Source organism: Scyliorhinus torazame, chromosome 18 (genome assembly GCF_047496885.1).
Source record: "Scyliorhinus torazame isolate Kashiwa2021f chromosome 18, sScyTor2.1, whole genome shotgun sequence".
Classification (NCBI taxonomy): Eukaryota; Metazoa; Chordata; class Chondrichthyes; order Carcharhiniformes; family Scyliorhinidae; genus Scyliorhinus; species Scyliorhinus torazame.
The window spans coordinates 44985347-45009189 of NC_092724.1; the positions used below are offsets into that span (position 1 = coordinate 44985347).

General features: G+C 46.3%; 1 protein-coding gene across 1 annotated transcript in view; it reads left to right on the top strand.

Annotated features, from left to right (window-relative positions):
• The window catches only part of malt2 (MALT paracaspase 2), a 133782-nt gene extending 111596 nt beyond the window's left edge, over positions 1-22186 (top strand). Inside the window, exons 10-17 of the mRNA XM_072482696.1 lie at positions 18-221; positions 1252-1429; positions 2789-2863; positions 3542-3669; positions 6400-6549; positions 14840-14997; positions 16131-16265; positions 20484-22186. Of these exons, the coding sequence (XP_072338797.1) occupies positions 18-221; positions 1252-1429; positions 2789-2863; positions 3542-3669; positions 6400-6549; positions 14840-14997; positions 16131-16265; positions 20484-20915 (1460 nt within the window). The 3' untranslated portion in view covers positions 20916-22186. The remainder of the gene's footprint in view (positions 1-17; positions 222-1251; positions 1430-2788; positions 2864-3541; positions 3670-6399; positions 6550-14839; positions 14998-16130; positions 16266-20483) is intronic.
• The last annotated feature ends 1657 nt before the right edge of the window (positions 22187-23843 follow it).

Sequence of the window (23843 nt, forward strand, 5' to 3'; positions counted from 1 at the left end):
TTCCTTGTCTCTTTTAGCGACAGACAAGGTGGCCCTGCTGATGGGAAACATGAATTATTTATATCACAAGCAGCTGAAGGCTCCAATGGTAGACGTGCATGAGCTCACAAACCTCCTCCGCCAACTCGACTTCAAGGTTGTGTCCCTGCTCGACCTCACCCGACACGAGATGCAAAGAGCTGTGAATGAATTCCTGCTGCTTCTTGACAAGGGAGTGTATGGTACCTACAAGTTCACTTTTTTTTAAACCCAGAGTTAAACAGGTCCCCTCTTCTGCTGAAGCTGGAAACAGTTCCAGGGGCTCCAACAGCCTCCTGCCGGCTCTACTTGCCTGGAGTGTTGCTGGGGTATTTGGCTATAGGGGCATTGCAGCCCTGCTGATCCAGTTCCCAACCTGCGTTCCTCACTTCTGAGCAAGAGTTACCAGATAGTGATTGGGGAGCAGCAAATCGGCCTGATTCTCCACTCACTAACCTAGTGGTGCTGAACTTGACTGTTGCATCGTTTCTTGCAGCTTGAGTTCAGGTGTGCTAATTTAGCGCAGTCCGAGGCTTGAATCTCAGAGCCAGGTGTGAGGCAGGGCGGTCCGTGTTGTCGGATGCAGTGGGGGCGATGGTAGATATTACACAAGGTGCCTGCCCTGTTGGGGAGGGGATTTGGTATGACACAGTTACTGGGCGGGACTCTCCGGTCCGCCAGTCGCATTCTCCGGCACGGCGCACCCCCGCCAGCAGTGGGATTCTCCGTTCCTGCAGCCGGCCGGCCTATGGGGTTTTCCATTGTCGCTACCTCACACCTTTGGGAAACCCTTTGGGAAACTTAAACTGCTGGAAGACCGGAGGATCCCGCCAATGGAGAATTCCGCTGAGGGAGTTTGTGTTGTTGGGTGTGAGCATTGGGAATCTGTTGTTGTTGGCAGAGTTTAGGGTGTAATACAGAGTGCTATGGTTGCAGGAGAGTTGGGTGTGACATAAGGTGTCTCTTGTTGGGGGAGTTTTGGGTGTGACACGAGGTTCAGTTGTTAGGGGAGTTTTGGGTATGACACATGGGTCAGTTGTTGGGGGACTTTTGGGTGTGGCACAGATTTTCATGGTTGGGGTGAGAGTTGAGTGTGTCACAGGATCTCTTGTTGGGGGAATTTGTTTTGTGCAACACTGGGCTTGTCAGGGTCACGCAAGGTGTTGTGGGGCACTTGGCTGTGAGTCCAGTCTGTTTTTATTGAGAATAGCTGATTGTTCACTTTTTCCTCAGGTTTGCTTTATTACGCCGGCCATGGATATGAAAACTATGGGAACAGTTTCATGGTTCCCGTTGACGCTCCAGGTTCCTACACATCTGAACACTGCCTGTGTGTCCAGAACATTCTGCAGTTTATGCAAGAGAAACAAACTGGGCTGAATGTCTTCCTCCTTGATATGTGTCGCAAAAGGTGTGGAAAAGGAGAAATTTCACTCTTACAATCTCACTGCTCAATTTCCGTGTTCAGCAGTGTTGGGGAATAGAGCAGTCACCATCAAACACACCCAGGGCACCAAGAGCATGGGCCAGCATAGGTTAGATTTCCCATGCAACATTTCAAGGCAGGTGTGGTATGGGTCAGATCAGTATTTCCAAATCTTTTCCCGGTATGACTCTATTTTGTTTATATATTTTTTTTATTAGAGTTTTATCATTTTTACAAATAACGCAACAAACCTTAAAAATTAAATTTGTGCGGTTATTCCTGCATAGATAAAATCAGAAAAAGACAGGATAAGCTCAGAACTATGGTCCTTAAACTTTAGGCAAGCATGTGCCTCTGAAACAGGATAAAAAGGATTTAAAAATGAAGCTTCCGTTGCTGAACACCTATCTTTTCACACTGGGGGTTACAGCCCACAATTTGGGAAGGCCTGGGTTAGGTACAGAACAGAGTTCCCTCTACAGTTACTGCATCAAACATTCCTGGGCAGGTACGGCACAGATCAGATGTCAAGTAACTCACCCTCCATGCTATGCCACAGTGCAGTCAGGTTAGAGAATAATAAACTGCAGAATTCACAGGTAATTTTGGGCAGCAGTTTAGTTTTCTCCCTCTCCCAATACCTGGGCTGCACAGCAACTAAAGCCACTTATAATTTGCTCCACCAATGCGCACTTATCCCACCCCTCTGACGAGAATCTCTGGTATGATTATTTTGTTAAAGTTCCCAATCTCTGACATCCTCTGTGTTTCTCAGCGATTATTTCATTCTTAAATCAGGGGCAGGCTATAGGCGCATATCCACAAGGAATTGGGTGGAGAGGCTGCCTGAAAGGTGAAGGATTTTCACTGCCCTTCACAAATGTCTCACCCCCCCCCCCCCCCCCCCCCCCCCCCCTCATCAGCACCACTGGCAAAAACAAAGATGAACACTCGGCAGATAAGGCAGCTTCCTCAGAGAGAGAGAAAGTTAACGATTCACATTGGTCATCTTTCACCAGAACCGACGTGAGTGAGGAGCAGCTTTTCAGCAGATTCAGAGCCAAGAAAAAGAGGATGGGAGGCAGGTGGGGGAAGGGGGGGTTGGGGTTGGATATTGGGGGTGGCTGTGCGGAGAGTGGATGTGGGGTGGGTGGGAGGGGGAATGGTCGTGGGGTGGGAGAGTTTCGTTGAACTAAAAATAAAAAACTGCAGCGGAGAATAGGAGGGAGGGCAGAAATGATTAACTGCAACAGTGATGATGGTTCAAAGCGAAATGGATTGCAATGGGACCAGAAGATATGTAAATGTGACTATAAGTCTTTCTTTGTAACTTTACCTTCTCAGGAACATGCATGATGAAATTATTCCACAAATGGAAGTCCTGAGAGTCACAGCAAATATTGTCTATGGTTATGCCACGTAAGCAGTACACCTGTTCTTTATCCACTCTAACTTTAGCCAGTCTAATTTATAATTATTTACAGTGTTGCCCCTTCGGGGTATCCCAACTTCAGTCACTGAAAGATGCATGTATGTTGTGACCTATAGAATCCACAGAATCCCATAGAATCCCTACAGTGCAGAAGGAGGCAATTCGGCCCATCGAGTCTGCACCGACCCTCTGAAGGAGCACCCTACTCCCCGCCCTATCCCCGTAACCCCATCTAACCTGCACATCTTTGGACACTAAGAGACAATTTTAGCGTGGCCAATCCACCTAACCTGCACATCTTTGGAATTTGATTGGACTTTGATTGCGCTTTTCACAACTCAGAACTTCATATCAAGCTGATTTGCCACCAATTAATTCCTCTTTGAAGTGTAGTCACTCTAGAAATGTAGGAAATGTGCTGGTCATATTGTGCACAGCAAGCTCTCATAAACAGCAATGTGATATTGTCCAGATAACCTGTTCCATTGCTGTCATGTTGCTGGTCCTATCTTGTGTGCCAGTCCAGGTGAAGTCCCCAGGGTGAGAGCTGTAATGAAAGAGTGGGTGTCTGAATGATAGGCATCAATCAGCCCTTGGTCTCATGGCTGGCTCCTTTTGGAGACTGTTAATGATCTACGGACATGGCACTTATTGAATTTTTCCAGTTGCCCGGATGCAGAGGCGTATGAAATCAGCCAAGGGGAACTTACAAATGGGATTTTCATCAGCTTCCTGAAGAAACGTTTATTGGAGGATGAAAAGATCACTGTCCTGCTAGATAAAGTTGCAGAAGGTGAGTTTAATTTTACATAAAGAATAAAGATCCCCTCAGTGGGTTAAGACGCTGCTCGTTCAGGAAATGGGCCATAGAGAGTTGAAAACATTGCAGGTTAAAGAAGGAAGTCATTTTATTTCCTCCATCCTATACAAACCTGATACTGTTCTTTGTGGTAACGTTGTAGTTATCCAGCCTGAGGTATCCCATCTCCCTGTTGGCCTGTGACAGTCTGGCTGCCTGCCCATTCTCCCTAATATTGGGCTTCATGCCTATCTCATTGATGTTTATCTGAGGGAGTGTGACCCCTGATTATCTACTGACCACACTCCCCAGTAGGATTTTGATTTTGATGTGGCCTATTAAAACAGAGAGTTTTTGCTGATTCATTCGGTTGCTCGAGTGTGTGCCTGTGGACGCTGATGCAGTAGAGGAGAAATGGTTTCTTCCTGTCCTGCAGTTGGTAAGCCCTCCCCCACAGATGTTAACCCATGTCTGGGTACAGTGTCACGGGCGTCAACTGCTCTTCAGTGTCTTGTCCGAATGGTCATTCTAAATTTGGATTACGCCTGGGCTTTATTGTTTTTAGTAGGCCACGGACGCGTCAGAATTGAGTAGGTAAAAGAAAACCATGTTGATTGCAAAGCAATTATATTTACAGTATACATCAGACCCCAGCCGGGTCTGCTCTGTCGGTTCCATACCTGGCAGACTTTATATAGAACTCAATCATGAATGCCCTCGGGACTCCCCGTCTCCTCAGCAGGGGAGCTCTACTGGGCGAGACTCAAGGGGAGACTGATTGCTCCAATTTCATAAGGTTTGTGCGGGCTATGACATTGCTGTGCACACTTCAGCCCCATGATAGCTGCATTTAAACATTGAACCGTCTGCACAGCTTTTATCTTCTGAGCTTTCAAAGCGTCAAATCATCTTTTGCTCCAAAAGTCATGTTTTTAATAAGTGTACCAGTACACTGGGATTTTCTGTCCCAACAGGAAGGGCTTGTGACATGTGACATGCCCCCACTGTCGCTAAGGTAATGCTGCTTTATTTAGACAGTTTCACTTTTTCATTTATTCTAAGCTACCCACCTTATCCTCTCTTTCCCATCTTAAACTTTCATATTTCCGTCTGTTTTGAGTCTCCAAATGACGTCAGTCACTTCCTGCCTACAGCACCATTTTGTTCCAAAGATGTGCACGTTAGGTGGATTGGCAATGCTAATGAGGTTACGGGGATAGGATGGGGGTTTGGGCCCAGGTAGGGTGCTCTTTCAGTCGGTGCTGAATGGCCTACTTCTGCACTGTAGGGATTCTATGATTCCTTTCTCCCTTATTTTGCCCAATGTCTCTGTTATCCCTCCACCCCCCACCCCCTCCTTTCTTTAGGCCTGCTTCTGCAGGCTCTGTTTCAATTTTTCCAGTCATGGTTCCTCACTGCCCTGATTTACCCTTGGCTCCCGAACTTAAAGATCAATCTCCTGGGCACTATTGTTCACAACCCAGGACAAAAATAATTGGAGGCATTGAAAAGAACAAAGGCCCATATTGTCCGGGTGTTCACGCTGGCGGGTATGCCTGCCGTGGGTTTCTCGGTGACGAGGGGTGCATTCAATGACACCATTAACAATGTGGGACCGGAAGACCCCCGCCGGGCAATAGCGGGCCACCTTTCAGCCAGGTTGTGTGGAAAAACTTGCCCACTGCATTTTTTTTTCATTTTCCATTGACACACCTTTGTTTATTAATGTTTATAGAAATCAGGAAGTAGGTTGGTTGACAATGCGTGATGAACCCTCCCAGGAATACGTCCAGTTTAGAGTTAACATCCCTATTGTGATCCATCTCCCTCCTTCTCACTCCAGGCCTGTTATTCTTATCCAGAGTGTTTGATGTAATTTATGAAGACCAGGAGCAGCTGCGAAGGGCTCTGGCTGCTGATCTCCCTTTGAGGTGATGGTACTTCTTATAACCCATAGGAATGATTAATTACCCAATGGAATCGTGTGCAATATGAGTTTCCCCAATCGGGGGCGGGGGACCTTTAACAATGTTCACCTTGTATAGAGTCGGCCAGTAAGGCACCGACTCGAGAAGACCCAGTAGGGATCTCCTGGAGCTGTATATAATAGTAAATAAAGTAAGTTTGTGTTTTTGTCCTACTCGGTGCGGACTCTTCATGCCTCTTACAAAATTTCCTAAAGCCACCACTGCTGTGCAGGCATAGTGAGCCATTTTGAAAAGGGTACAGCCATACATTGTATATTTGATGTATGTCAGAGCAATGCAGAGTCTACACTAGTTTCTAACTGTGCAACAGTTAAAATATCGCTGCAATCACAAAATGTCTGCATTCCAGCTTACCACTCAGCCCTTTGGTATCTGTTTACTTTATTCTGAGTCCACACCCAATCTTAAACGATCAAGTACAATGAGCATAAATCAGGAGCTCCAGCTTTGACAAAGGGTCATCTGGACTCGAAACGTTAGCTCTTTTCTCTCCCTACAGATGCTGTCTGACCTGCTGAGATTTTCCAGCATTTTCTCTTTGATTTCAAAAAGCACTGGTATCAAAATAGGGAATCATCAGTACTGAATGGGAATTTGAGATGCTCCATTTTAAGCGGGAGGGTGAAGAGATAGAATTTGCTGCAATGTGCAGTTGAAGAAGCCACCAGGCTGAATAAATGAGTTAAGAAACGCAATGCTTTCTCCCACACGGTCTCTTTCCCTTTTGTGATTTCAGATATGGGGAAGTGCGCACTTACAAGAGGAAGACAAGCTTTGGAAATCCGGAGCAGTTTGTCAGAGAGACGGTCGCTGAGAGATCGCATTAAACCACCCAACTCTCAGGATGAGTATTCAGCGAGGAATCTGCAATGGGCCAAGGCCCATGGTACGAGAGTGTTCACTCCTTTTAATGCTTCAACTGCTGCTGAATGTTTTTCTGTTTCTAGAACTGAACATGTAGAAGAGGAAAACAATTCTCTGGAGTTTGGCATAAATTTGTCTTTTTGTAAATGTCTTAACGGGGGTGCTCCCCTAAAGAGCACGCGGGCTCATATGCCATGTTCAAGTAGCTCCTGTTCTCGTGGGATATGATTAGTCCTAGCAGTCTGTTTGAAAGGTATCGCTGCCATACCCAATGGCGTCCTCACCTGTTGACCATACCAGGCCCAAAGCCTGGTAGACATCTTCTGTTAGGGCCCAGGACCTGGGGTAATTGTGGTCTTAACAACTGCTCCCCCAACTGAAATTGGACAACTCGTCACAGAGTGAATCAAAGCCGGAATCTTTCTGTCTTGTGTGGCTCAGTACCACACAGTCACGGTGCCCTTAAAAAGTCACTCCCTGAAACATTAATTGTTGCTGCCTCAATGGCAAAGCCTTCTTATTACAAGCATTGGTTTAGCGCAGCAAGGAACTGAATCATGGAAAGTGAAATAACGCGGTGAGAGAGGATGGTGAAGTTCGCACTCAGAGTGCAGAATTCAAGAAAGGTTCAGGAAGTTGGTCCTGTTGTTTTGTTTAGAAACGGGGAACCTTTAAGGTGAAGTTCCGAAACATCAGGAGGGATTAAATGGGATTGATTGAAGCAAATTATTCACCACGTTAAAGTGCTCCCAAACCCAGGGGACAACGGGATTACGAGTAAGAAAGAAAATTAGGGGCGGGGGCGGCACGGTGGCACAGTGATTAGCATTGCAGCCTCACAGCGCCGAGGACCCGGGATTGAACCCAGCCCCGAGCCACTGTCTGTGTGTAGTTTGCACATTCTCCCCGTGCCTGTGTGGATCTCGCCCTCAATCCAAAGATGTGCAGGGTAGGTGGATTGGCAACACTAAATTGCTCCTTAATTGGAAAAACATTTTTAAAAAGAAAGAATATCAGAGAGGGCGGCACGGTGGCATATTGGTTAGCACTGCTGCCTCATAACGCTGTGGTGTTGGGTGCTCTGGTGCACAGATGAGCCAACACAGTTGTATGTGGTACAACTCTATTTTATTATAACTCTTATAATACAGTTCGTTCTGGATACTCTGCACGTGCTGTCTCCCTGAGTGTGTTTTGCAATAGATGTGTCCTGGTTCTCCTCTGCAGCTAATACTGACCACCGGGGGTCGTGTCTGTGCTTTTATATCTTTCTGTCATTGGTTGTGGTGTTGTGTGTTCTGATTTGTCTGTTGGTGTGTCTATCATGATGTGTGTGTTTGAATATCATGACATCCCCCCTTTTTACAAAGATAAGTGCCTACGTGGTTATAAATATAATTGTGTCGTGAGTGCATCTAAGAGTGTGTGTGTGTGTTGTGTACAGCGTGTGTTTATGACGTAACTATTTACATGGGGCGATGTCGGGTGCGTCACACTAACAAGGTTGTACCATAACAAAACTTGGATACGAGAGAAAAAAAAAACTTGAACATTGGTCCGGTCAGACGATATCTGGAACAATAAACAACAACAGGTTATAATACAGAAGTGTTTGACTTTTTGAACGTATGAACAGCGTTATAAGTCCAGTCTAATGGGTGACCGCCTCAAGAATGGGCTGGTCCTCAAGCCGGTTCAGCTGTGGAGATTTGGGGTCACACTGGTTCACCTTGGACTGTTGGAGGTGATGCTGTTGCCGAAGTCTCTACTTTTCCATTTGTTGTACTTCGTGCAGTGCTTGTTTTTTTCATTCGTGCAAATATAACATTCAACATCTTTGTTAGTGGTGCCCTGGCTGTGGTTTGGTTCTGGTGGCGATGGAAGGGGCATGATCCGTGGCATCTCCACGAAGTCATCCTTGGGAACCAGTGGAGGATCCGGCGTGTGCGTACGGTGCAGTTGCGAGCGTGGAAGGCGGCACAAAGCCCGCTGATTGCGCCTACGCACCAATCCATCCGCCCTGCATGCCAGGAACAAGGTGGAGTCTGTTTTCTTTTTATGTTTGTGGTGGACGGCATCTTGTAGCCGATGGGTCGTTGCCATCGAAGTAGCACCATCACTAATATCATGCAAGGCGATGACTGTGCCAGATGTGGAAGTTGGCCAAGACCGTGTACGCTGGTTCCGGCCACCTGCTGTGCCGGAAGGGCGACTCCGCAGAGAAACGTCGAAGCATGTCGCCTTGGAGAGAGAATTGTTGCTCGCATCAACGTCTGGCGATGGCGCGAATTGGTGTGTCCATCTTGGACCGCCGGTGCTGGTTGCCACTGCCGACCCAGTGGGACTGCCACGCGATCCATTCCCTGTCGCCGTGGCATCTGCCGTCACCCTGAGCGTGCCATCATCGAGGCCGCGACACCGCCCGTCCGGAGCAAGGTCTGGCGTGCGCAAATCAGAGTCGGCGCTTGGCTGCTCCCCATCTGGAGTCCGGTCTGCCTTCCGTCGATGCCCCCCGTCCGGAGTCCCAACAGGTTCACTGGAGGCAGCCGAGATTCCCTGAAGCTGCACTTCTGGAGTCGGAACATGCAGGAATGCACCAACCAGTGGAGAGGCTCGAGCCATCGAGGGTGGAAGCGGTGCGCCGCCACCGCAGTCGTCAGTGGTCCCACCGTGATCGTCGAGTGCCTCGGTACGCACTAGGCGAGGTCTGTCACCTTGCACCTTTTGCATGGGAAGTGGGATGCTGTCGTCACTCGTCTCACATCCCGTGGATAGATCGTCATTAGCAGCTTGCTGTTCACTAGGGTTGGGTAAATTGTCAGAGTTTTCATCTGGTGGTGCACACCATGTCGGTGGACTGTCATTGTCTTGCCATTGTCCTTCATTTGGGCTTTTCTTCTTTGGAACTTTAAATCTTCCCCCAGACATTGCAGAACCTTGTTTATTACCCCCAAATTCTCCCATATGTATGGTCTCGAATATAGGATCCACTGTTTCTATCGACATTGTACCATTTTCCAAAGAACATTCCGTTTCACTTTTCTTCTCAGGTACCTCATATGTAACTTTGTTTAATGTACATGCCTTCATGGTCTCTGGGTCTGATTTTGCTGGGACTGGCATGGTCACAGTCTCTCTTTTACTGTTCTCAATTGCCCACATTATACTCCCCATACATAACTGCTTAATCACTGGGGTTAGTGTGGTACAATGGATAATCGGGTCGACCTTATCTGCATCTTCACCATTAGTGGAAAGCACACTTGGTTCACTTGAAACTGCTGTGGGTTTTAAATTCGTTATCTGGCTACTCGATGTCGGTGTCCTCAGGATTCTTGCTCCAATGTTCTGCTCAAGGTTTGAAGAGTCATTACTGACTGACTGCTGGTCTCCGAAGTTGGGATTTTGCGGCATTGTGTTGAAGGGAGACATTTGTCCCTGCTGTAGATATGATTCAGGTTGTGTTATTTCCATTACCTGAGGATCAATGTCTTGTCCATTTTTTCGATCCGTACTAAAACACTGGCAATTCTCAGTCTGCTCCTTGCAAGTTAAACATTCAATTAATTTCGTTAGCAAATCCTCAGCATCCTTCTGTGGCCGTGCAGCATTATTAATCTCTGTTCGGCTACAGTGATCCTGAAGGTCAGCGCATAAACCTTTTTTCTTCGGGCTTGGACGAGGCGATTCCTTTGGCTTGTCTTCAGTTGGGCTTGAACAGTCTTCAGCGCTGTGCCCTTCATTGTAGCATGAGAGACCGTCATGGTCATGCTGCTGTGTAGTGGAGCATGGTAGGCTGTTATAGCCTTCTTGCTGTTCACGTGAGCATGGCAGACTTGCATCGTCTGCCGCTGGTTGGTCAGGAGAGGTTGCTAGACCCTCATGGTCTTGTTCCTGCAAGGACTGCGCTCTGGAGTCTTGCGTTCCTTCCATCGTGGAGTCCGTCCACGAGCTCTCTGTGGAGGCTTGTGACACTGGAGTCACCTCTTGTTCGTGCAAGGACTGCGCTCTGGAGTCTTGCGTTGCTTCTATCGTGGAGGCTGTCCACGAGCTCTCTGTGGAGGCTTGTGACACTGGAGTCACTTCTTGTTCGTGCAAGGACTGCGCTCTGGAGTCTTGCGTTGCTTCTATCGTGGAGGCTGTCCACGAGCTCTCTGTGGAGGCTTGTGACACTGGAGTCACTTCTTGCCCGTGCAAGGACAGCGCTCTGGAGTCTTGCATTTCTGCAATTGTGGAGTCTGTCCACGAGCTTGCTGTGGAAGCTTGTGACACTGGAGTCACTTCTGGTTCATGCGAGGACTGCACTCTGGAGTCTTGCATGTCTTCTTTCATAGAGTCGGGAACGTTGAGCGGGACGTGGACCACGCTCTGTGTGGCAGCAGGGCACTCTCCGTGTGCTTGCACTGCTCCCTGTCTGTTAATGTCAGGCTGCAGCATCATCCGGTACTGATAAGTTGGAACGTCATATCTGCTGGATTGAAGATCCTCAAATCCGAAAAATGAATCCGCATCTGCGTCGGATTCAATGTGGGGGCCGCCAATGTGCAACACGAAAGGTTCGTCCGAGTCATAGTCATATAGGACCACGGAGCTATCATTGGGCTCGCGAGGTCCGGAAACACTGTAAAAATCGTCATCGAAGTATTCAAGGTCGGAATCATCGGCTTGTGCGTAGGTAACTGCTTGTCGGAGGGTTCTTCGGAGGTCAAATTCATCTCCTGGGTCAATTTGCGGCACTGTGCTGTCATTCCAGGTGAGGGAAGGTTGTTTTACAGCTTTAACAGATTTTTGTTTTTTTGATTTGGGACGTTTCCCTTTTAAATTGGATTTGGGACATTTCCCTTTTAAATTGGTGCAGTCTGGGGCCTCTGACATCCTGACGCTCGGTATGTAGCACGTAGGAGGCGACTGCGCATGCTCAGATCGCTGTTCCTTTACCGATGGCCGTTTTCTTGACTGCGCATGCGCAGCATCTCGCGCATGCGCAAACGAAACTTCCGGTTCTGCGCACTTCTCGCGCAACTGTGCTAGCGTTATACCTTTAGCAAGATGGCCGCCGACCTCGACCCAGCCTTCTCTCAGGCCCGGGATTTCGGGCTCCGGGATCCCAGCCACGAGGTGAGTACTGCAGCTTTTCTTACCTTTAAGTGCCCATTGGATTGCGTATTCTTCACAGTACTTGGAGAATTTGCCCAGGACTGCCTGGTAATCGTACCTTTGCTGCCTCCTGAAGAACCTGAACCTTCTGAATATTTCTCTTGCCCTTGCACCGGCGACGGTGAGGAGAAATTCAATTTTTTCCCTATCATCCAGGTCTTTGAGTTCAGCTGCCACCAGGAACAATTCGAAATTTTGCCGGAATCGCCGCCAGTTTTCGTGGAGGTCGCCGTGGCACTGGAGCGCCTGCGGAACCGGGAGCTCGTACATCATGCCTGGGCACTGCTGGTTGTCTGTGTACACTGAGGTATGCCGGCAGGTATCGATCCACTCCGGTACCATGTGGTGTTGGGTGCTCTGGTGCACAGATGAGCCAACACAGTTGTATGTGGTACAACTCTATTTTATTATAACTCTTATAAAACAGTTCGTTCTGGATACTCTGCACATGCTGTCTCCCTGAGTGTGTTTTGCAATAGATGTGTCCTGGTTCTCCTCTGCAGCTAATACTGACCACCGGGGGTCGTGTCTGTGCTTTTATATCTTTCTGTCATTGGTTGTGGTGTTGTGTGTTCTGATTTGTCTGTTGGTGTGTCTATCATGATGTGTGTGTTCGAATATCATGACAAACGCCAGTTTGCACATTCGCCCCGTGTCTGCATGGGTTTCCTCTGGGTGCTCCGGTTTCCTCCCACAGAACAGAGATGTGCAGGTTAGGTGGAGTTATGGGGATAGAGCGGGCCTAGAAAGGGTCCTCTTTCAGAGGGTCGGTTCAGACTCGATGAGCCGAATTGCCTCCTTCTGCAATGTAAGGATTCTATGGAATTTTTACATTGCGGCCGAAGTAAATTAAAGATAAGTACTGCTGCTCTGGAAGCAGTGATTAGGTGATGATAGGTTTTAAAAGCTCTAATAGTATGGCAGCATAGTGAATACTATGCTAGACTAGTGATCCAGAAGCTTGGACTAATATTCCAGAGACAATTTCAAATCCCACCTCAGGAGCTGGGGAATTTAAATTCAGTTAATTAAATAAAAGTGTATTGAAAAACTAGGACCAGCAATGGTGACTATGAAACTGCCTGATTTTCTTTTTAGAAAAGCCCATCTGCTTCACTAATATTCTATAAGGAAGAAAATCTGTTGGGCGGATCCTCGCCCCAGCCCCCACCCCAGCAGCAGGAGATCACCGTTGGTGGGATTGGAAGATCCCATTGGCAAGCACGGTCAGAAAAATCCACCTGCTGTCATTACTCTTCCTGGCCTGTACGTGACTCCAGACCCACAGCAATGTGGACGACTCTTAAATAGTGCCTGAAATATCTAGCAAAAAATGAAAAAGTCTAATAAGAATAATAAGAATAAAACCGAATGCGCCATCTGGCATTGACCTAGGCAGGACACTACAAAGGCACCCCACCCAGCCCCGTCGACCCTGCAAGCTCTTCCCTACTAATGACAGGGAGGCTGTGTCAAAATTTGGAGAGCTGTCCCATAGACTAATCGAGAACAGCCTGACTTAGTCACCCTCACCGAATCATATCTACAACCAATGTCCTACACCCCTCCATCACGACCCTGAGGTTATGTTCTGTCACACCAGCAGAACAAATCCACCAGAGATGGTGGCATAGTGGTATTCTCAGAGGCAGGGAGTGACGTGGGGAATCTTCAACGTTGACTCTGTCAGATCAGACATGGGCAAGGAAGCCTCATGCTGATTGCCACCTTCAGCACTCCTCCATGTTGAAGACCACTCAAAAGAAGCACTGAGGGTAGCAAGGGCACAGATTGTACTCTCGATGGGGGAATTCAATGTCCAACATCAAAAGTGGCTAAGCGGCATCACTACAGGTGAGCTGGCCATCCACAGGTCAAAATGGGCCTGGAGCAGGTGTTGAGAAAACCAATGTGACAAAACAGCTTATTTGACCATTACTCAAGATGGTCGGTAGCACCACTACTGACTGAGTCCTGAACTCAAAGCTGTCTATGCAGACTGTACTGTCAGCAGGTGGTGAGAGAACCGACCTGAGGGAAAAAACCAATGATCTTGTGCACACCAACCTAGCTGTCACAGATGCTTCTGTCCATGCCAACATTGGTAGGGGTGACCAGCATGCAGTCTTGGTGGAGACCAGATCCACTCTCCACACTGCCGATACCCTCTATTGCGTTAAGTGGCCCTATCACAGATTTAGATTAGATTCAGCAACTTAAAACTGGGTATCTATGAGGTGCTGTGGGTCATAGGAAGCAGCAGAATTATATCCAACCACAGTCTGTAACCTCATGGCCTGACATATTATCCCTCACTCTATCATTACCAACAAGCTCGTGGGCCAACCCTGGTTCAATGAGGAATGTTAAAGGGCATGCCAGGAAGGCAACACGAAAATGTGGTGTCAATCTGGTGAAACCGTAACATAGGATTACATATGCATGTTAAGCAGCTCTAAACTCTTGCCACATCCAGTCATCAATGTGATAGACAATTAATAGGAGGAGGAGGAGACTCCATGAATTTCCTTAACTTCATTGATGATTCAGTACAGCAAGTGAGTGTAAAAAAACAATGCTGAGGCGTTTTCAACTATTTTCAGCTAGAACTGCAGACTAGATGATTCATCTCAGCCTCCTCCTGAGGCCCCCAGAATTAAAGATGACAACTTGATTCCCACCACACAATATCAGGAAACAGCTGCACACACAGCATAAAGCAAAGGATATGTACCCCAAGAATATTCTGGTTGCCGTGGATAGACTTGTGCTCCAGAACTGGCCCCGCATCTAGGCAAGCTGCTCTAGTACAGCTGCAACATTGACATCTACCCGACATTGTGGAACCATTGCCCAGCCATGTCTTGCCCACAAGGCAGGACAAATCCAATCCAGCCAATTACTCCCCCACAAGTCTACTCTCAATCATTGACAAGAGAATGGACAAAGTTGTCATCAGTGCTATCCAGGGGCACTTTCTCACCAATAGCCTGTCCTCTGATGCTATGGGGTAGGTAAGGAGTTCTACAATTTTGAGGCGCCTGCAATGGGTCTGAATGTCAGGGCAGTTGGTGGTGATGTTGGGGGTTTAGGAGATGTGAATTCATCTAAATGTGATCAGAATGCTCTCTGTCCAATCGTTCTGTTCTTTCTAGCTCTTCCAGAGAGCAGTTATGTCCATTTTGAATGTGGAGTCACAGTTCGTCTGGGATTTGCAGCTGAGTTTTCAAACATCATGATTATTTATACCAGGATAGAACAAACTCAGAAGGACATCACTAAATGTGAAGCCAGACTGGCCGATTTTTCAGAGGTACGGAACCATGCGGCAGGCTTCTCGGTATTCTTCTTTCAAGGATCATTGATGCTACAATGACAATGTTGGCGTGAAGTGGTTTGTTTCTCACTGATGTGGCAGTAATAATGCAACTCCAACCTGAATCCAGAATTAGGACCCAACCTGGCACCTAAATGAAAGGGAGGCTGACTCCAGGGGGAGTGAGACTTACTCCACTTTGCTTCGGAGTCTGTTCAGCCCATCACACCCAATGGAAGCTCCAAATTTAACATTGCTTTGCACTGTTATGGAACTTGTGGGTTTTAAGTATACCCCAACAGTAATAGGATTTTCAGAAGGGCAGCATATAATAATCCCCATTTACATTACATTGGTGTCTTTGGAGGCTGGGGCCACCAGCTCTGGAGAGGGGGTTAATAGGCAACGAAAACCAAAGATGGGTATCTGTTGCTGTCTGTGGGTGTGTATCTGTTGCTGGCTGTGGGTGTGTCGAAGTACAGGTGATTCATATCCTGGCTCATAATGTTGCATTCATAATTGTGACAGCAACATGTGTCCAACCTTCAGGTATGGACAATAATTCTTTGGTAATTTCCAGCTTCATCTCACAGCGGCATCAATGACTCAGCACAAATGATTGTCGGAAAACGTAGCCTAGGTTCCTGTCATTCTGAGGAAACTTGTACTTTCGCCATTCTCCTGATAGCCTAATGGGTAATTAACGGCATGCCGCACAGGTAACTACATTCAGGATTGATGCCTGGTCTATGCTCTCAGTTGGAGGAGGCATTGAGATTATAGTTGACTTCAGTGCTTCTGGGTTAAGCAGAGGAAAGAGAGACAGAGTTTGTGCTCCGCATTGCTATCCACTGACCCCTGGTAGAATATGCTGCCTTAGATCATGGGGATTGCCCATGAGGTAGCAGAGGGCGAATCGCACCTCAGCAAGTGATTCAGCACTTTCAGGAGAGGGGTGGAGGGCAGGGGGGTGGGGGGGGGGGGGGGGGGGGGGGGTGTGTGATATATAGTAAAGAACAAATCTGGAATATTTGCTGTGTATCTGTTTTGGTGCTACATTGATGGGGTGGCCCCATTTATGGCAGAATTCTGGTTAACCAAGTGATTTTCTTTAACTATCTGAATCATAGGACCTAGACATCGGCCTGAAGCGCACAAACAAAGACTGTCCTGAGGAAACAGGCAGCATCCTCAACACCGTCAGGAACTTTGCCTATCCAGATAAGTGTCTCTACACCAGGCTTAGTGGCCTCCAGAAGCTAAGGGTAAGCATACTCTCTCAGAAACATTGGTACCTCCTAAATTACCAGCTTGTGTTTATACAGTATCAAAATGCCTCACAGTGCTTTACATACAGCATTACCTTGTTCTGTATGTTATATAGATGAAGTCATAGAATCCCTGCAGCGCGGAAGGAGACCTTTCGGCCCATCAAGTCTGCACTGATCCTCTGAAAGCATACCCTACCTAGGCCCACTCCCCCGCCCTATTCCTCCTAATCATGTAACCCCAGTTAACCTGCACATCTTTGGTCTGTGGGAAGGAACCGGAGCACCGAATGAAACCCACACAGATACGGGGAGAATGTACAAACTCCACACAGTCACCCAAGGCCGGAATTGAACCCGGGTCACTGCCGCTGCAAGGCAGTAGTGCTAACCACTGTGCCATCGTGTTGCCCTAATGTGTCAGCAACAATATCTCACAGGCAGCAATGAGACGAGTGACCGACTAAGCTGTTTTTGGTTGAGGGAAGGGTGATTTCCAGGAAATGCTTATGTCTTCTGGGATGTTTAGTGTCCACTTGAAACACTGCCCGAATATTAGTTTAATATCTCCTTCAAAGGACAACAGTGAAGTCCTCCCTCAGTAATGAGCTGACATGTCAGCCTGCATTATACTGTACTTATAGATCAGAGAGTGGGTCGTGATGCCATAACCTTCTGTTATCAAATGAGCCAAGCTGTCACATCAGCTTACCATAAAATCAATAACTTCATAGCTTCCCATTGGCTTGGTAAGTAAATGCATCAGTGTAGTATTGATCAGAAAGGTATCAGTTTTGAATTGAGAGTGAGGAAGGAAGGTATAAATGGCCTGGTCAGGTGGGCAGAAAAGTGGCAGCGGGAAGTCAATCTGGAAAGATGTGAGGTATCATAGAATTTACAGTGCAGAAGGAGGCCATTCGGCCCATCGAGTCTGCACCGGCTCTTGGAAAGAGCACCCTACCCAAGCCCACACCTCCACCCTATCCCCATAACCCAGTAATCCCACTCAACCAACACTAAGGGCAATTTTGGACACTAAGGGCAATTTAGCATGGCCAATCCACCTAACCTGCACATCTTTGGACTGTGGGAGGAAACCGGAGCACGCGGAGGAAACCCACGCAGACACGGGGAGAACGTGCAGACTCTGCACAGACAGTGACCCAGCCGGGAATCGAACCTGGGACCCTAGAGCTGTGAAGAAATTGCACTAACCACTATGCTACCGTGCTGCCCCTGACAATATATTTGACAACAACAAACAAGGCAAGGAAATAAATGGTACAATTTTGAGAAGTATAAAACAAAAGGACCTTTATGTGCTTGCCAAGATCCCTGAAGGGCAGCAGGACGGGTTAAAAAGATAATTATGGAAGCATACAGGGTATTTTCATTTTTTAGCCAAGTCATAGGATATAAGAACAGGGAAGCTGTACAAGAACTGTACATTGCAGGAAAGATGGGATTGTACTCGAGAGGAGATTTGTAGGGGTATTGTTCAGACTGGAGAATTTTAGCAAGGAAAGGTCGATAGGTTGGAGTTGTTTTCTTTGGAGAGAGGAGGCTGTGGAGAAGTTAATTTAATGGAGGTGTCTAAAATTATGAGGGGCCTAAATGGAGTAAATATGAAGAACTTATTTCCTTTATTAGAGAGTGAAATAATTAGATTTAAAGTAATTGGTATAAGGATTAGAGGGGAGTTCTTTTTTTAAATTTGAAGTACCCAATTCGGTTTTTTTCCAATTAAGGGGCAACTTAGCATGGCCAATCCACCTACCTTGCGTATCTTTGTGTTGTAAGGGTGAGACCCACGCAGACATAGGAAGAATGTGCAATTTCCACACAGACAATGACCCATCACCAGGATTGAACCCGGGTCCACGATGGCGTGAGGCAGCAGTGCTAATCACTGCGCCACTGTGCCACCCTAGGATTAGAGGGGGGCTCAAGAGGAACCTTCTTCACCCAGAGGGTATTGGGGGGTCAGGAGGTCACTGCCTGAAAGTGCCTGTGGTCACAATAATGACGTATTTTGCTTTCTAATGGTCCTGTGACAATGTTGAAGGCAATATATAAAAACTATTTCTGTTGTGTTGCTAATTTTGACAGAACATGGTAACCATAGAAACAAGACTTGTTCTGCATAATGCTTGGACCTTGTAGGCAACTGACCAAGAGTTGGAAACTAGGCTGGACAGCTCTGGTACAGACATGATAGGCTGTATGGCCTCTGTCTGTGCTGTACATTTCAAATAGTGTCAGTAAGATGGGGTTATCCTCTCTGAATCTAAAAAAGAGAGAATAGAATACTTTCCAAATCGTGAAAGATCCAGACCAGTGGAGGCCCAAAAAGATGCAAGGGTCCATGTGTATAGATCATTAAAATGCCATGGCAGGTACAGAAACTAATCAAAATGTCTGGTGGAGTGCTGGACGTTATGTGTAGAAGTGTTAGAATACAAGAAGTACAGTACAGCTATACAAAGCTGTGGATAGGCCACATCTGGAGAACAGTAAACTCCTGTCAGTTACAACCACCTTTCACAAAGCTTTTGTAAACCCAGTCACTCATCACGGCCCCAATTCTTCACCCATCCCTCACCTTATTGGTCCTGAAATATCTTCAGAACCTGGAACGGTTTCTATTGAGGTTGATTTTAAAATACCTGGTCATCGCCATCAAGGGATTACAAATGAGAAAAAGAACCTAAAAGTAAGAGTTTGACTTCCTAGATCCTGGTCGTCGGATTCGAAAGCACAATATAGATTGGGAGATTGGCAGATGGACAGCCAGCTAGTGAGCTACTGCTTTCCAGGTTTTCATTTGTTTAAACAGATTTGTGTTTGGGTGAAGGGTTAAAAATGCATGAGCTAGGGCGGCGTGTGGCGCAGTGGTTGGCACTGGGACTGTGGCACGGAGACCCGGGTTCGAATCCCTGCACTGGGTCACTGTCCGTGTGGAGTTTGCACATTCTCCCCATGTCTGCATCGGTTTCACCCCCACAACCCAAAGATGTGCAGGTTAGGTGGATTGGCCACGCTTAATTGCCCCTTAATTGGAAAATAAATAATTGGGTATTCTAAATTTATTTTTAAAAATGCATGAGCTTCTTTGTGAATCATGAATAAGCTCAAGCCAAACTGCTAAATAGTATGCTGGTACTGTAGAACAATTATATTTTGGGTAAGATTAAGACTCTAATTGCATGTAATGGAGATTTTTTTATGATGACTGCATTCAAGGACATGCTTTTTCACATTTGGGGTGTGAATTTGAAGGATGTCATTGCTCAGGAGAGATAGGTAAAGAGTTAGGAGGTTTCCACATCTGGAAGAACAACGCCCAGATGTAGTTGGCAATTAATTTGGAAATGTCTGGAACCTGTCTCATTTACTCCCATTATGAAGTATGTTCACTGGACAATATGTTCAGTATGAAGTATGTTCACTGGCCAATATGTTCAGTATGAAGTATGTTCACGGCATCTTAACCCCTGCAAATGGCAGGATGACAGGTGCTGTGTTCAGCTGTGGACACCACACCTTGGGAAGGATATATTGGGCTTGGGAGGACTGCAGCGTAGATTTGCCAGAACGATACCTGGATTCCATGTATCCATGAAGGAGAGATTGCGCAAGGAAAATTCCCTGGAAATTTCAAGGTCAAGGGGTGATACGATCAACTAAATTGCCTACTCTTGTTCCCATGTGTCGGGCATGGACCCTATCAGACCAATTAGTCATAGCATCACCATAGTGCAGAATGAGGCCATAACCCAACCTAACCTTTTGGACACTAAGAGGCAATTTAACATGCCCAATCCACCAAACCTGCACATCTTTGGACTGTGGGAGGAAACTGGAGCACCCGGAGGAAACCCACGCAGACACAGGAGAATGTACAAACTCCACACAGACAGCCACCCAAGGCTGGAATTGAACCCCGGTCCCTGGCACTGTGAGGCAGCAGTGCTGACCACTGTGTCACCGTGCCGCCCCAATGGCTCTCACCCCAATGACACTCACTCCAATGACACTCACTGTCTGGGCACACACTGAGAAAGGCAACTTGTGTATGATACTGCACTCAAAGGTGAAACTGCACTCAAAGGTGAAACTGACCCCCAATAATGTGATGGGGCAAGGGGAAAGGAAATTGGGGACAGCAATCACATAAATGAATTATCTTCTTGATTTTGTCTCCCTGTTTTGTAGAAAGAGTTGAGTTTTTCCATTTGCCTGCAATATCAGTATAAAGAAATGGAGGATTCCCTGGAGGAGAAGAAAACAGTCAGTGTTGGAAAACCCCTTGTATCCAAACTCAACCTGCATGGATCTGAGTACCAGAGTCAATACAACTCCTTTTACGGCTCACTGCAAAGTTCCTTAAGTGAGCCTTCACAGCTGCTGATCCGAGACTCAAGCCTCACTTATTCCCCTGTACCAGCCTTTTTACGTTCCTCCAGTAGCTTGAATGACCTTGAGGGTTATAGTGATTTATACCAATACAGGAACAAATCCACCAATCTGTACTACAGCATCCAGGAGCAACAGAAGCAGGGTCAAAGTTCAGCAGGCGCTACAGCTGGGCTGGTGGCCAAAGAAGGGATTGCCACTCAGTTTAAGTCTCTGAGTTCCTTGCAATGATCAAGACATTCTGTTCACACCGAGGCATCAGAAGAGGCAGCAGAACTTCAGACCAAAATGCAAAATACTTTAACAAAGATTAATTAGAGAGGCAGAAGACTGATTGTGGGACCCAGAGACCATAAGGAAAAATAAAGTTGTTTTCTTGTAATACCAAATATTAAAGTATAGTAAAGTCGCCGCAGTCCCAGATGACCATAGAATGCTTTGCCCTTTGAGGGGGAGAGCTGACTGGTGGTGATTTAACCTGAGGGTCACCACACCTCAGGCAAGGGGGAGGTTGAGAAGGGCCTTCATGAATAACGTCAGCCGGCACAGGGATTGAACCCACGCTGGTGATATACCATGTAGTCAGTATTTAACCACTTTCCCATTTTACCCAGTCCTTCTCGACAATCAGCCTGTAGTAGTTCGACCTGCTCTTTTCCTTCTTCAAGAGCAAATAACTTCATACCACATAATTGGCTAATTGGAGATAAAGGGATAGACAGTGTTGACTAAGCTTTACAGAACATCACCATGTGCCAACTGGACCCATGTAACTCTCAGATTCAACTTAAGGGCAAGCGCTTCAGCCGATGGAGCATTGTATTCCACTTCCCTCCTCCTTTGAGAGAGTGTGACTTTACTTCCATCATTTCTCGCCTTTAAGGCTAATCATTTCTTCCATTTCATTTTGAAGTGTGTTAAAGTGGAGAGACCAGTTTCCCCTTTGCTGCTCTGACCGTTTATTATGCTTATTGGGCCAGTCGAATTTAGTAGGTTTGGCCCGCAGTTTGTGTTGAGTTAGCCGATCTCTACCAGGGGACTACTGGAGCATCAAGGTTTATCTCCCGAGGCTCTAAAAGAGTGAAATCAATTGGAGCTCTTGTTTGCCATTGCTATAAGAGATGTGTATGGATATGGCTACAGATCAGTGCAATGCTATAATGCCCCATTGTTGCACAGCCATCCTGCACTCATGTAATGGTCTATCGAAGAGTGGTTATTTGGTGGGGGTAATGCCTGAATACAGCAAGTTGGAACTCAGAGGACAAGAAGGACGAAAATAGTTGCACGAAGAAGTAAAAGTGGAGAGAATAACCTTTTGTAAATCAGTGTACATCTAGGACTCAGGTTATTTCTTTGCGATGGTTACAAGGTGTAACATTTCCTTTCAACTGCTCTTGATCTTGATGTACATTAATTCTGATATTATGGGATGCTCGTCTCATTTTCTATCAGGGACATTTGCCAAAAACAAATAATTAAAATATAACTATGACAAATAACCATTGAATGCTATGATGTTAAATTTTCTAAAGGTACACTACTGTATATTATTAAATCACCTAATACCACAAACAACTGCTTACATTGACATACGCAGTCCACTTTACATGTTAAACACTTTGGAATGTTTTACTAAGAGTGAGAACATTTTAAAAAACCTTTGACATTTTCTGATACAGAACCATCAAAAGGAAATCAAGACAAATGACCAAAAGCTTAATCGAAGAGGTAGGTTTAAATGAGCAAGTTTAGAGAGGAGGGAGATAGAAGATGTTTGGAGAGAGAATTGAGGAGCTGAAGGCTAAGGTAGCTGAAAATACAGCCAGAAGTGGTGAAATGATTTAAATCAAGGATGCATAAAAGGCCAGACTTGCAGGATGTTCAAGACCTCAAAGGTTTGTAAGGCTGGAGAAGGTTACAAAGGTTGGGGGGGGGGTTCATGAAGGGTTTTATCACACAGGTAAGGATTTTACTATTGATAATTTGTTGGACAAAGAGCCAGAGAATGCCAGCTAGCGCATGGATTATGGATGAGTGAGATTTGAATACGACATGGGCTACAGAGTTTCAGATGAGCAGAAGCTTGCACAGGATGGAAGGTGGGTGAGTAGCATGGGGGGCATTAAAGTAGCCAAGTCGGACGTCACGGTGGCAGTGTGGTTAGCACTGCTGCCTCACGGCATCAAGGACCCGGTTCTGATCCCAGTCCCGGGTCGCTGTCCGTGTGGAGTTTGCACAATCCAACAGTGTGAAGGGCAGGTGGATTGGCCACATTAAATTTCCCCTTAATTAGAAAAAAAAGAATTGGGCATTTTAAAATTTAGAAAAGAGTAGTCAAGTCTAGAATTAACAACAGCAGGATGAGGGTTTCAGTAGCAGATGAGCTAAGACAGGGTTCAAGTCAAGCAAAGATGGAAATAGGCTTGGTGATGACGTGCCTGGAAAATCAACTCGGAGTTAAACACAACAGCAAGATTGTAAGCGGTTTTGCTCAGCTTAAGATATTAACCAAAGATGGAAATGTTGGGAAGGAAATGGATATGATGGGGACCAAAACTATGCCTTTAGCTTTACCAAGCCAGACAGTCTCACTGCCTTTGCAGCTGGATACATATATAAATAGCTGTTTTATGATTGTGATGACTCTTCAAAGGTACTCAATTGTTTGTAAAGTGACGTATAGATGTCCTGAGATCATGAAAGGCAGCATATAAACAAAAGTCTTTATTCCTTTAACACAAGGTTTTGTTTCTTTATGCAAGTTTAAACCTCCAGTTGCACTGGACATGTGTACATATACACCAAGTCTCAAACATGTATCCATGCATCCCTCAGATAATGCACTCATCTGCCAAAGGACGCGCATGTACATACAAACCTCTCTCTCCGGACATTATGTACATGTATGTATATAAAATTATACATAAACAATGTACAGAGCTGCAGATATACTGAAACACAAACATGGATATACATGCAGACAAGCCCTCAAATACAGGTAAACACTCAGAAGCACACACACATACATGCAAATACACTCAGGTGCATAACGTAACAATAATACTATTTTGTTGTGAACTGCTGCAATGCACTGATATATATTGACAGAATGGTCTTTTAAAAAATGTATTTACAAGACTTTGGCGTCGCTGGTTA